The 14,331-nt window shown below is 38.1% G+C and overlaps 1 protein-coding gene across 1 annotated transcript in view; it reads right to left on the bottom strand.

Annotated features, from left to right (window-relative positions):
* USP7 (ubiquitin specific peptidase 7) overlaps positions 1 to 14,331 on the bottom strand; it is a 39,510-nt gene that overhangs the window by 6,366 nt on the left and 18,813 nt on the right. The window contains exons 10-27 of the mRNA XM_031056486.1: positions 14,156 to 14,238; positions 13,148 to 13,257; positions 12,138 to 12,294; positions 11,116 to 11,260; positions 10,000 to 10,130; positions 8,772 to 8,906; positions 8,465 to 8,566; positions 7,702 to 7,807; positions 7,262 to 7,354; positions 6,419 to 6,486; positions 5,426 to 5,526; positions 3,955 to 4,108; positions 3,532 to 3,599; positions 2,365 to 2,473; positions 2,195 to 2,272; positions 1,763 to 1,863; positions 1,087 to 1,186; positions 110 to 229 (exon numbers count right to left, since the gene is read on the bottom strand). Coding sequence (XP_030912346.1) covers positions 110 to 229; positions 1,087 to 1,186; positions 1,763 to 1,863; positions 2,195 to 2,272; positions 2,365 to 2,473; positions 3,532 to 3,599; positions 3,955 to 4,108; positions 5,426 to 5,526; positions 6,419 to 6,486; positions 7,262 to 7,354; positions 7,702 to 7,807; positions 8,465 to 8,566; positions 8,772 to 8,906; positions 10,000 to 10,130; positions 11,116 to 11,260; positions 12,138 to 12,294; positions 13,148 to 13,257; positions 14,156 to 14,238 — 1,961 coding nt within the window. The remainder of the gene's footprint in view (positions 1 to 109; positions 230 to 1,086; positions 1,187 to 1,762; positions 1,864 to 2,194; positions 2,273 to 2,364; positions 2,474 to 3,531; positions 3,600 to 3,954; positions 4,109 to 5,425; positions 5,527 to 6,418; positions 6,487 to 7,261; positions 7,355 to 7,701; positions 7,808 to 8,464; positions 8,567 to 8,771; positions 8,907 to 9,999; positions 10,131 to 11,115; positions 11,261 to 12,137; positions 12,295 to 13,147; positions 13,258 to 14,155; positions 14,239 to 14,331) is intronic.

Below are 14,331 nucleotides of genomic sequence, written 5' to 3'. Positions count from 1 at the left end.
GAGCTGTATTTTCCTACACATTTCCTACATTAATGCATTTCTTCAACAGTATTTATAGAAAACATCCTCAGTATAATCCCACAGGAAGAAAAAGGGAGGCATACTGCACCTGGTGTATCCTCAGCAAGAATGGAATTCCAAATGTCCCGAAAACCTCTTTGTGGAAATGTGCCACTGTGATTAGCATCTCATTTTCTTTATCTATATCTACCTGGTCCAGAGGAATTTCCTAGATCCAGACAGAGAATTGTGACTCCAATCAGTTACACTTTCACAAAAGGAAACTAATGCTTTGAAGTTATTTTTCTAGTTATTAAAAAACTGAAAGCATTATTGATGTACTGTTATGATTTCAAACAATTCTATTAAAAAACAATTAAAAGAGCCATGTTGTTTGACAGAGTCTTTTACCAGAGTCCCTCATCCCTGGCATGACAGCACTTCAGCTTCCCCTACTCAGGAAATATTCTCCTGGCTTCCCTGAATGGCTTTTTTGACAAGAAATCTTCTATCAGTGCAGAACTAGCTGACAGTAACACAGGCCTCTTGCCAGCTCCTCATTACAGTTTACACTGGGAACTTTTTTTTTTCATTTCTGATCTTTGAAGCAAGTTAGTAGATCTAAATGATGAGATGTTTAGAAAAAAAAAAGATCACATGCTAAGTATCAAATTTGCTTCAAGAACCTTAAGTGTAACAGAAAAGGAAACAAAACCTTCTAGAATATTACACTACAAAAGTGAGTTCTAAGCATAAACATTTCTATCATGAACTCTCAAACAAACCTTGGAACTACTGCCAAGACATTAAATGTCCTTTGGACAGGCTCTGGCAAAGTCTTCATGTATTGTTATAAAAACATTTGTAAAAATGAAATCATGAAACCATTATAGGGAAACAGATGGAACAAAGGACGATCTTTTTAAAAGCATTATCTTTAAAACTACATATAATATCATCATGTAATCTTAATACAAACATCACAGTATTTGAAGATCAGCACCCAGAAAAAGAAAATTACCAGCTGAAAGAGTTTTCTCTCTCCAAGTCAGGTTTTAAAGCTTCTCTAAGACAAGCACAACTTACCTCTATTCGAAACGTTCGACTTGTTGCAGGTGACAAACACTCTAACAGCTCATCCTCCTGATGGACACCAATTATTTTGTAACTTACAATTTCTAGCAGCCTTAAAGATAAACAGAAAAGTATTTTTAGAAAGTTAATTTAAAAAATTCAATGCAACATTTCTTTCTCAAATCTTGAGAGAGATTAGTGTAGAACATACACTGATGCTGCTATTGTATTTATAAAATTCTAAATTCAATCTTTAGTAAAAATTAAGCAGTAAAGCCATAAGAGGTTAAATTATTTCTGGCTCATGACAAAAAGCCAGGATGTGTCATTAAAAATATAGATTCCTAGTGGAGATTATTTTATATAACCTCTTTAGATGCCCTCACTTTTAACCCCTGTAACTCCTGAGAAGTGAATAGCATGAAATGCTTGGATTTGAAACAATAAGTCATGACTAACAAATGCAACTGATGACACTCAAGGATGTAACTTTATTAAATACAAAATAAATGTGTAAAAAATATATTTATAGTTAAGAAGAACTCTTAACAGTGGCAATCTGGAAGATTTTAACACAATATTACACTTCATCTGTTAATAATGGTATCTACAGTATTTTAAATTCTACAGATATTTTGCTGCATAAAATTTACATGATCACAAAGAAGTCAGAATCTTCCTCCTTTACCTTAATTTCCCTGAACCTTTTTCAGAGAGTTCTACAACTTTTTTACATTCTTCTAACAGGTCCCGCACACACCCATGCTTATCTGGATATACTGTTATTTCCTGTGGAATTTGAAACACAAAAATCATTAGAAAATCTGAAAAAGTAAACAACCACATTAAAGCACAGAACACAGTGGACTGTTCCCCTTAACCACCCATCTTGAAAAGATAACTGAAGTCAACGCCTATGTCATCTTCAACATTTCTGTTAAGAGATCTGATGGTTTTTTTACATCTTTTTGTGCTCTTTGGTTTTTTTGCTGTTTTGTTAGATTTACATCATGTAAAACTTTGTTCTAATTCTCAGGGGTTACTTAGGGGGAGACCCATAACCACAGCCGTACCAGCTCTGACACAGAAATGACAGCAAGTGTGTAGTGGCTTCACTCACCTCTTCCCTAAACTGGCTATTTAGCCATATGCATTTAAAACTTCTTCTGTTTTCAAAATCAGTTATCTTCATTTTGAGCTTAAGAAAGAAAAGAAAAACACTTTAGGCATACTTTGAATAGGGCAGAATTATTTTTATAACTCACTCCAATAAAAAGAAAAGACTCTTACCTGTTGATAGTAGAGTTTTTTCGGTTGCCTAGGCTTGAAGAACTGCAGAAGATCTCTTAAAGTACCTTCATAATTATGTCTAAGAGGATTACCAGGGCCATCCCTATAACTACAGAAGGAAAGAAAACATGTTCTTAAAATCCATCTCTTCAAAATCCATTACTGTTCAGCAAATTGAAGCACCAAGAACATTTTTATTACTGGCTTCCAGTTTCACATAATTGCTAACAAAGCCTAAGCAGCACAACATACAGAACGACAGTGATTTTTACACACAGCTGGGCTGTGGGAACAGAAAACCATTCAGGGTGTGTGCTAACTCTCCTGGATGTTTACAAGCTCCCTGATGTCAGTGCTGCAGACTGGCAGACCTACATTCCTCTGAAATTACTGGCATAGCAGCACGCGCTCTGGATTGTGAAAGGTTAATTTGTGGAGCCATATGACACAGCAAATTCCACAGTGACCACAGCACTGCAAACTACAAAGAGCTACTAAAATTCTCACTGATGATGAAGGGAGATAGCCTCAGGTAACTAAAGAGCATCTACATTTCCATGAATACAGAAAGCTGTAAGTTTTGTGTGTGCATTATTCCTGAAGCACATACACAGAGCTATAACACACTACTTTCTGCTCTAGTTTTATACAGATTCAAGTCTAGTTTTACACAAAGATGTGTAAAACCACCACTTTAACCACAAATATCCCTTTGAGCACCTGAGAACTCGTTAGAATGTTGTCATCTTCATAAAACCTCATTTGCAGACTTTGAGGGAGGAGGGGAGAATTCATTGAAGTAACTTCTGCATTTAAACTTGTGAAATCAGCAAAAATACTGCTTTTATGTGCATTTGTTTCTGCTCTCCTCCATTCTAGAAATCTGCATTCACTGAAACAGCACTTGAATTAGCTTAGAAATTTATCCCACAGCATCAGGCTTTGAAGTAATTAATGACTTTTAAAATGACATTTACTAGAACTCTTCTAAAACATGCAATTCTTTGAGGCTCTAGAGACAGACATTGCAATACTTCAACTGTCAAAGCAACCTGCTGTGCTTTCCAGAAAGGTAACATCTTACTGGTACAGAATTAGTTAATGACCTGGAAAAGGCTAATTTTTGAGGAGCAGCTTAGACTTAGAATACTAAGCTATTTGTCTTACCCTTGGGACTTGAAAAATTGTAATAGCATTGGATCCGTGTTAAGTCTCTGAGCGACTGTCTTTGCAACCTGAAAATAAATTTTTGGTAAGTTCTGAATTGTTTCACACAGTTATGACATTGCTCTACAATCATACAGTCATTATTTCATGAGACTGTAATTTCCCTGACAGAGCAGAATGGTCTACAAAGAAATAATCCAATTATGAAATAACTCATTACTAATAAAACTGGGGTTTATAGTATTTTTTTCTCACACGCCTTAGTGGCTTCCTTAAATTTTTCATTTCAAATGAAATCTACACAATGCAAAAAATGTACATGGACAGCTTAAGAACTTTTCTAAAAGTACGTATAATGCATTTGTGAGCTAGTGCAAAAGTTCCTTTCCAAAAGGGGAAACAAAAGAGAAACAGGAGACATGCCTGAAAGTAATTCATCCTATTGGATAAAGTAACAACAAAGCCTGGGTCATTGGGGATGGTTTTGTCACAGAAAATGACATCCACACGGTGATAGAGGTCTCGAAAGTATTCCTTAGCTGTGGGGAGCTCGCTGTTATCATTTTCTGGGTCATCCCTACAAGAGCAAACAAATGGTGATACCATTACACATCACATTGTTACACACACAGGCAGTTGGGGCTTTAAAATCATGTTCTACAGTGAGTCAGCAACAGTGGAGAGATACAGAGATGAAGTTTAGAAACCTTCTGCAAGAGCCACCAGTGGCACACAGTAGGACTGGTGCAGTCAGCAGTGACCCAGAGCTCGCCATGGCTGTGTGCTGCAGCCCTTGCCTGCTCTGCTGGGCTCCTGGGGGTTCACAGCACCACTGCAGCAGGAGCTGGCCCTCCCTCCCACCCTGGCACATCCCTGTGTGTCTGTACTAATGCTGCACAGCTTTCCATGAACCCCTGCATCAATCACTTTGCACAGAGGACAGATGGATGGCATTCCTTGGCACAGAGAGGCAGAACAGTGGGCACAGGGGCTGGTTTGGGTCACTCCTGACTGGTACCCCAACTTCTCTGCAGAGAAATAGCACCAGGGTACAAGCTGTGCACTTACCCAGGAGTCAGCAGCCAGCCAAGGGTGCATAACACCAACTGGGTCAACTGGGACTGCGAGTTCCAAGGCATGACATGAGAAATACATTCATCTCACATAATCTGGGGTAAGAGTGCTGAAGATAGACTAGCTGGCTTCCACCCACTGTCAGCCCATGGAGAGAAACAGAGCAACACAGTTGGGTGTGACCATCAGGAGTGAGAGCATAGAAATGCTGATTTATAGCCCTGCCAAGCTTATGAAAGATCCCTTCATTGGATACAAGATGCAGGAGCTCCCCTTTTGCCTTGGAGAAATCCCCAGCTGCAGCACCAGTACACCTACAAGTGGCACGCGCTCACGCCAACTAGGAGCGTCTCGTCACTGCAGACCAGTAAGGACCTGACTGTGAGCACAAGGCAGAGGCAAAAAGGGAAAGCAGTTCATTGTAGTTCTGGGCTGAAAGAGCTCCAAGAGCCTTGTCCAGTGGCCATGGTATCTGAAATGCTGGAAGGCTCTTCGGTGTCTGTGTTACAGTGGCTCCAGTACAAAGCTGCACAAATCAGATGCACTGCTGAACACACTCTGGTAGTATTATGAGCTATTTTAGGTTATTGGTTTTCTAAATTAGGAGGACACTTTTTCCTTAAGTCATGTGGCACATGATACTCAAATAACACTGGTATTTGCTCATTTCCTCTTTGAATAAACAAATGAGAACTGCAGAGAACACATCTACTATTGGAATGTAATACTTAGCTCTTGATAAAAAAGCTTAAAGGAAGTTCAGCTTTCAAAGTGAACCAGGTGATATAATTGCAATAAGGTGCCCCCTTAAAATACATACTTCTGAAACACTATGATGTCACCATCCATGAGTTCATCGAGAGCTTTATCAAGAGATACATCATAGTCTTGAATCCTTTCTGTTAAATTGGGTTTAACTTCCTGCAACAAAGAACAAAAATTATTGATCACAAAATAAATGTCACAAATAAGTCACAATAGTGAAGTAAGGCAACCAGTACATTCTTTCAACTGAAACAAATGTATAGATATGCATCTATTCAAATCCAATGCATGTATTATTAAATATCTATATGCATATGCATATTACATATTTATACTTGCAGGCTGACCTCTGGGCTGACCCAGGGATAAAAGCACCTGTGTAAACAAACTGGAATGGCACTGTAACCCTGGCCTGCTCAGAGCAAGGAATACAGCTTTGCTTTTTAGGATAGCACTGTGTGTGCTGCCCTAGAACCACCAGAGAGAGCAGCAGGACTGCTACCAGAAATTGCAGCAAAAACCAAATGCCTTGTTCTTACTCTAGCAAGGACTTGGCCTTGGCAAGATCTGCACCATCAGCACTCAATAAATGTAGCAGTTATGAAGATTCACTGCTTGTGTATTTGGGCAGAAACAGCCTAGCAGATTCTGTTTCCTGATTTTGGCTTGGGGAAGGAAGGAGAAGATGAAACATTCTCTCAACCTCACTAAGGTGGGCACTGGAAACACAATGGCCAATAATGTCAGCAGCATCAGCTCTTCTAACTCAGCAACACACGTCTAGCACAACAAAGCTGCTCATAGAGGACCCTCATGGAGACAGTTTTTGGTTTTAAAGCCTTACACTTTTATCTGTTTAATATAAAATCTGTTTTTAAGTTAACTCTCTGCTGCTACTCTTTTGCAGCACTGTAGACTTCAAAGTTACAGATTACAGTGCTGATAATTTATAAATTACTATTGTTATGAGCAACTTTTCTAAATGGATTTTTTTTTCTTTACAGAATGCAAAAGACAAAAAAGTTACAAAAAGTCTATAAATCCAAACCTCATAGAGGATAAGGTTAGTTTCTTGTGGAAATCCTGCTCTCTCACACATAACTGGAAGCAAGTCACCTGTTGGAGAAAAAAGAAGGAATGTGAAATGTGTTGCACTAATTGCTAGTGAGACCAACCACAGAAAGGAGAAAATCCCTTTCTTTACCCTGGGTAGATGGTTCTACAATGCCTAAGAAAGAGCCTTCCTTAAGTTTCCCTTGTTGACATTCAACCAGACACACATTCCACTTCATCTGAACAACAAAAATACGTGCAAGTTCACTGAAAATCCAAGAGATTAAATAACACTGCTCCTTCCCCAGAAAAAAGGTTTAGCATCTTTAAAAAAAAGACAGCTTATATACAAAATTAAAAAACATGTGTAAGTTAACAAATGAGACATTCAAAACAAAAAACTAAAATATTTTTAGTCAGTGGGTATTTCCTGAATTCCTTAAATGGACCCATATGAAAATCAAGGCTCACAGGTAATTCAGGATGAGCAGCTGCTCAGGCTGCCATATTGAAAGGTTAAAGAAGAGTTACATGAAAAGCTATTGGGAGGGAAATATCACATCCCAAAGCTTTACAACAGGTCTGAAACAGCTGTAACACCTGGTGAGTACAGCAACAATGAACTGACCACCTGTGGGGTTTTGAGTCTCAGACCTGCAGAAAATGTCACTGACACCACATGGGGAAGAAAAGTCTCAGGTGCTGGGTGAAATAGGAATTTGCTTCTGTGGTGTACCTTTGGTTTCAGTGATGGAATTATTATTATTAAAGGAAAAGTATGTGTCAATCTACTTTAAAAACTTCAATGATTACAATGAAATGGAAATTCAAAACTCACGTATTTTACAGGATATAGGGGTGTAGATATGTCCACAATAATTCAAACTCCGAGTTTTCGGATCATACATCTTCAAAAACAACATTACATCATCTACAAAGTAAGAAACAAGATTTAATTTTAAGTAAGGCTTGGGGAGGGGGAAGGAGATCACCTAGATGTTTTTATTTACACAGTAACAAATATGTGTCTTCATTAATTTGGTGCCCTTAAAATATACAGAGAAATTTATTCAGTGAGTCTAAAAACATGCAAAGCATGCCTTCCACTTCAAGAGAAATGAAGGAAAAACTGCATAAGAAAACTAATCTCAGCAAAATTTTAGTAGTTTGATGGATACATCAACGACATCACTGAAAAAAGGAGTGCACAGTGTTTTTGGAGATACACCCAACATGAAAGCATTTTGTATTTTAGAAATGTTTAGTCCATATGCTTACGATCTTTATCAAATTTGGGTAATGTTGCTCCAGTAGCAGCCATCTCTGGATCTACTGTTTCCAAAAATATTGTCCATGGATTCTCATTGTCACTGAGCTCAATCATCTATGTACAAAGATGTGAGAGAAGAAAAAAAGAAGTCTCTGAAGAACCTAATACAACCTGGTATCAGCATTTTAAATCAGATACAAGAACTTTATGACATTGTACAAATGGGAGAGGTTTTTTTTTAGGTTGTGTTAAAGGAAGTTTATGAAATTTATTAAGACAAACAAATATGGATATAAAACCACCAAAAACTTTGATGAAGCAGTAACAGTAGGTTTTATGTAAAATGAGCCCACTTCTTTATCTTTCACAAGTTTTTTTTATCTTCATAATGGCAAGGACATGACTTAATTTTAGAATAAAAGGAGGGTGAAACCATCCTGTGGTATTTCAACACGTTTTACATTTTAAGCAACAGAATTCCCTAAATCCAGAGGGTTTGCCCCTTTTGTCAAAGGGACATATAAGAAATCATGATTACACCTTCTTTTCCACAGCAGAAAAATCATGCACCAACCACACTCCTGCTTCCTATCCAAACTAACCCATTAAACACCAAGTCTTCCCCAAGTATCAAACTTCACCAGATACAATGAAATTAATTTCAAATCAAAAGCCTGGAAAATCTTATGTCTCAAAGTTAGACATTCTTCAAGAGAACTAAGAATCACAGGAGATGTACAGAAGTACTATCATCTCTCAGTGACTGCTTACCGTTTTATTGCCATCTGCTTCATTATCTAACATTGCAGGTCTTTTTGTTCCATTACTTCTAGCTTGCATTGGCCATAATCTGATTTGATCCTGGGGAAATCCCTAAAAACAATAAAAATCGTGACAGGAAACTAAATCAAAACAAGAGAAAAACAGGCTAAGATGTTTTCATGAAACTCAAACAGATCTTTTGTGTTAAAAGTTCTAAATTATGATTGCTGTCAATATGTGGAGAAGGTAAGAGCTAGAACACAACCATAATGTAACAATTTAAACACATGTAGGTATTCAGCTACAGAAAACTCACCATTGTTTGAGAGAGGTTTTGAACAAATTCTGTAAGTGTGGAGTTTTTTAATACTTTGAAAACAGTGTATTTCACCTTTTCTTCATCATACATATCATTGCCTTGATGACCACAGAATTGATCCTCTGCCACTATCTGAAAAATGACATTTAAAGGTTACTTTTCAGATTAGCCCTGGTAATACCTTCTCAGGATGCTTCACTATGCAACCTCACTGGCCCTCTGGCACAGTGCTAACACTATTCATGTTCTCAGGGAGCAAATTTGCAAGAACACAGATTACAATGAAATTAAAAAATCCTGATTGATAATCTCATCAGTGCAAGTAATTAAAATACATTAATTCTTACAAATCCCGAGCAATTAAAAACCAGTCGTGCTTAGATCCCAAGTCTTGGAACGTGCTCTAACAATCTTGGCACTTGGAGAAAATAAAAAGGCTACATAATTCTGTGACTGGTGAATGCAAGGAGGCCACTGAGCCCTCTCCCTGTATTTCCCACAGCTCCCCTGCACTCTTTGGTAACAGAAGTACAAACAGAGCAATGCTGCCAGTGTCCCACTGCAAACTCAGTGCAAATGCAGGGCAGAACAAGCTGGACTTCACCAGTATCTCTGCTTATCAACACCAGAGAGAACAGGCAAGGAAACATGGAAGCACATGGAAAATGGGTTCTATTTCCCTGTGCCAGATGGGCTCTGGAAAGAGCCATAAACAGGGTTCCTTAAGGCAATTCATAACAATCTTGTCCATCTGGCTTTTCCAAAAAGATAATTGCAAATATAAGCACTCTCTCCTCCTGCTTCTACTTGATGAGCTCTGTTTGGCAATAGTCCAGACCTGCAGCCTATGGCTAGATACATTCTAATTTTAAAAAATAATTCCTGAAGGAGATAAAAGTGCAGTGGCAGGGCAGCCCTTTGAAATAACCTGGTCCTTTTCCCTTTCATCTGAACCTACTATTTTTACTCACAAGCATAATAAATTCTAAAGAAATCAGAAATGTTTATAACATACAGTACTGTGTGTTTTATTACAATTTGTTGCATATGTAAATATACCTAAAAGTACTAAAATTATAATTTCTCTTCAAACACTACTTCAGAAGAAAAATTTAAAAAAAAAAGAAAGAAAGAAAAAGAAAATCAAGGTTTGCCTCCAGGGTGGCTCAATAGCCTAAATTTTCATGGTAAAGTAGCTGTAACTTAATCTGTTTCAAAAGCTGACCTGCACTTGCATATAGAGGTGAGCTTCCTGCCTCTCCTTCCTCTTCTGAGCTTCTATCCTCTTCTCTTCTTGTAGTCTTTCTACAAGTTGTTGAGGAATATCATGGTCGGTTACAGGCTGCAAAACTTCACCTATAAAGCAGATTTTATGATGTTATTTCAAGATTTACATCAAACAGTTTCTTTTTCACACACGCTTGACTTCCCTCTGATTTGAAGTCAAAACCAACTTTCTTCATCTTTCACTTAAAAACAAGGTTTGATATTACCATGCTTTGGCAAAAGAAGCACTTCTATGACAAACCAAAGTGCACTACTCCCATGAAATATGTATCACAGACTTTTGAATGAAATATTCAGTTCAGAATTAAAAAAATATTTGCCACCACTCCCTTTTTAAAGCATATATGTATCTACACATTTACAATCAATTTGATTTAATTCCATTAATCAAAAAATCAGTAAATCAAAGGCGACTCTGATGAAGGGGAGAGAATGATGCATCTGACTCCATCATCAGAAGGCTAATTAATTACTTTATTTTACTATACTATATACATTTCATCTAAACTGAATCTGCCACGCACTCATTCTGCACTGAATCTCGTGACTGTCCCGACAGTCCCGACACACACACACACAGTTGGCCCTGATAGGTCAAAGAAACAAAACAGCCTCACTTTGTATAAACAATCTCCATATTGCATTCTACTTTGGCACAACACAGGCACAGCAAGTGATAAGAACTGTGTTTTCCCTTTCTCTGAGGTTCAGAAGATGTGAATCTCACAAATCCTTGGGAAGAACTGTGCCTTGCTTTTCTCTGGGATATGCGGCAACATTCCATTACCCAAGTCAGTTCACTAAGTCTTCCATCCTATAAAACAGCCAAGGTTGAAGCTCTTTGCAGGTGCCTTCCTGAGCTAAAAGGTGACCCAGAGCAGCACACACTCTCCAGAAGCGAGAGAACGGCAGGTTGATCCCGCGGGATCGCTACCTTCCCCCTGTAAATAAGGCAGCCCAGTTGTGCAGGAAGACAGCCAACAATTCAGAGGTAAAGCAGCCCTGCCTGCCTGCCTGCCTGTCAGTGCCCTTTGAGCACAGAGAGGACACATACTGAGCTTGGACTCCCTGATGTAGACCAGCATGTAGGCGTTGGTGCAGTGCCGCACGGACAGGTCGTCGTCGTGCCCGCCGTAGTTGTGCTCGATCGCCTCCTCCTTCGTGCACCTCGACACAACGTCGTCATCGAATTTACACCACTAGGGAGGAAGTTTGACAGAAAGGTGATTTTACACGTAAAAACATGCTCCTGAATGATAAATTAATCCTATTTCTGGCATGTCTTCCAGCTCTTTGAAGTAACTAAAATTACCTTCAAGCGGCGTGACTTTTAAAAGGAAATCTAGTTCAGTATAATTTGTGCTACCTGCTACTTGTGCTCAGCATAAGGAAGTCCATAAATACCAAACCTTTACTGAACATTTTACAGTGAGTACCAAAAGCACACTAATTATTCCAATTATTCCAATTATTTTTTAAGACTTCAAATATCTAATATTTCTGTAGGAAACAGAAAATTGACTTTATCTGTTGTAACATAAAATAAAAAAGCAGAGATGCACAAGACAACTAGTAATTCTTTGTACATTTAGAGCAATACGTATCAAATTTCAAATTAAAACAATAAAGTCAATTAAGAATAAATTACAAATAGCAATAAATTCACAGTAAAAGCTGACTTCTACTCTTACTGTGAACAATCATGTACACACAAAACCAGTCAACTCAAGGGAAGAGGCACCTGACCTATAAATGTCCGATCCAATCAAGTCACCTAAACCTGGAACAGTGGGACATACACAAACATGCTGAACTTCTGAGAAGTTCAGTGGAATGCTCATATTTGCTTCAGCAAAGTCAGCCTCAAAAAAATGCTGGATAAAATCTGATTACAGAACTTCAACACATACACACACAAGAGAAGGGATTGCCTCAGTTAAAAAGTCTTTTGTTAAAAGCCAAGTGTGCACACACTCTTCTTTTAGGAGAAGAAAATTCTGAAGATTTGCCCATTATAAAAACTGCAAGTATGCATTTACAACACACAAATCCTTTTAGATGCTTTTCAATACTCACTTTGCCGTCGCCCTTTGGATTTAAGTAAACAACATAATGTCCACCATGGTTATCTCCACTGTGTACTAGAACTGCATGGAGAATGTAATTTGCAGGATCTTTAGGATCTGTTTTTTGCAAAAATTCATCTAGTGGCAACTGTTCAGGAAATTCAAACCTAGTTTCAAAAGAATGAAGACAATTGTATTTGTAGTTAAGATAGACACACATTCTTAGGCACTATTATGGAACATTATGTGTACTCCTAAAGCAAAGAATAAAAATTGAACATGTTACTGCTACAATGCCACTTCTAACCAGGACATGCAGCATACAGTGGCAGAATTTATACTGTTTAAAAATGGAATAAAAATAAACTTTTCAAGCAGCTCAGGAAAGCATGCCCTCAGTAAGAAGGGCAAGAACACTTCAACTGAATTAGGGCTGGTTTGGATTCACTGCGTCAAGGCAAAAGCTTTAAAATCTGTTATTTTCTAGCAGACAAATGCAGCTACCCTAGCACAGGTAACACTGGACTGGAAGATTACTCTGAAATATCTCACCTTGGTGAGAATGAGATAATTGCAATAAACATTTAGTTTACAACCAACCATGTATCTCCTCGAGAAATGATCAGCCTCTGCTTACAGTGAGTGGGCAAATGGCTCTCCCTCCACCCATGGAAACAGATGGAGGGCAAGCAGGTAACTCCTTACTCATCCTGCTTACTCTGGCGGCAGCCTAGCCACACACTGCACAAAGGATGCTACACAAGCCATTAAAAGATGCAGGCACCTGTTCATGGTCAAAACAATCACTAAGGATTACTAAACATTCAGTTTGTCATTCTGAACTTCAAAGTTCAACCTGTGCACCTTTAGGGGACCTCCACTGTGAGTGACTGCACATGCTTGCCTCAGAGCTTAGTCAAAACCAGGATTTTGGGAAGCTATTTTTCGCTAAAATACATTCACAAGTCTAAATTCTACAAAAAAACCCAACCCACACACTAAACCAACTAACCCACTTACCTATCATTTATCTTGATGTTTTGGTCAGTCTGAGGATCATACATAAACCTCATGAGCTGTAGGTGTAATACTGGTGGCAGTGTTAGGAACTTCACACCTTTCTCTGCCTCCTAGACATTTTAAAGGAAATAGAAGGTTGAAATTGCAGGATTTTTAGCAACTCAAAATACTTGTTTGTTGCAGACACTCTTCATGTGGACTTTTATAGACTTGACAACACAATGTGCACCAGAATGGTTCAAAATTTGGGTGCAAATTGAGTATCCTAATGCTGCACCAACCTCTCATGAGCTACTCCAGCAACACAAAAACTCAAATTAAATTTAGACCACTCATACAAGGATATGTGGACACCTCACAGCATTAAGAGCAAGTTACCTGCATAAATAAAATTGGGAGAATATGGAGGCAAAAGCTCATTTTTGATTAATTAAGAATTTCATTGCATACTGCCAACAAGGATTTGGCTACTGTGGTAACCAAAAAAAACCAAAACCTGGTATGTCAAAGCTGCAGAAATAAACTTTAGTAAAACATTATTTATAAAGGACTTCAGCTTACTCCAGTGGGTGCAGCAAAATGCAACTGAAGAGCTCAGAAACACGTGCACACACATAAATGTTTAATTTCCATGGGTTCACTTGGTGTTCTTGCTGAGAATACAAACATGAGCTCTCCAAAGTTACTTTTAGAGCTATGCTGCTTTTTTTACTTGACACATGGAAAAACAGACTACTCAGAGGAAGAACTTCTCAGTCTTGAGACTGGTGGAAAAGCAAACCATTCTAGCAACTGGAAGACTTGGACCTATAAAACTCACTACAATTTAAATTGCTATAAAATCTGAGCTCCATTTTAAGAAATCTAACACCAAATAAGAGGAGCTATATAAAAAGCCTGTCTAAGAAGAAGTATCACCAAAATCAGTTGATAAAATCTAGAAAGGGCTTTGCAACATTGTTATTTTAACAGAGAAATAAGATTAAAACCAGGTTAAAAAAATAATACCTGCAAGCCATGCTCTCCTGCATCATACTTGTTATCACCATCCAACTGCTCCACTGCAACGTAGTCAATGAAGGACTCAAAAACTGAATGAAAAAAGATTGGAAAATTGTACGGAAGAAGGAAAAAATGTAAGTTTACTCTAGCTTGCAACACATTAATCAAATTAATATTAGGAC

Source organism: Geospiza fortis, unplaced genomic scaffold (genome assembly GCF_000277835.1).
Source record: "Geospiza fortis unplaced genomic scaffold, GeoFor_1.0 scaffold237, whole genome shotgun sequence".
Taxonomy (NCBI): domain Eukaryota; kingdom Metazoa; phylum Chordata; class Aves; order Passeriformes; family Thraupidae; genus Geospiza; species Geospiza fortis.
Note: the sequence above shows the minus strand (reverse complement) of the source record. Positions and strands in the feature narration are given on the sequence as shown.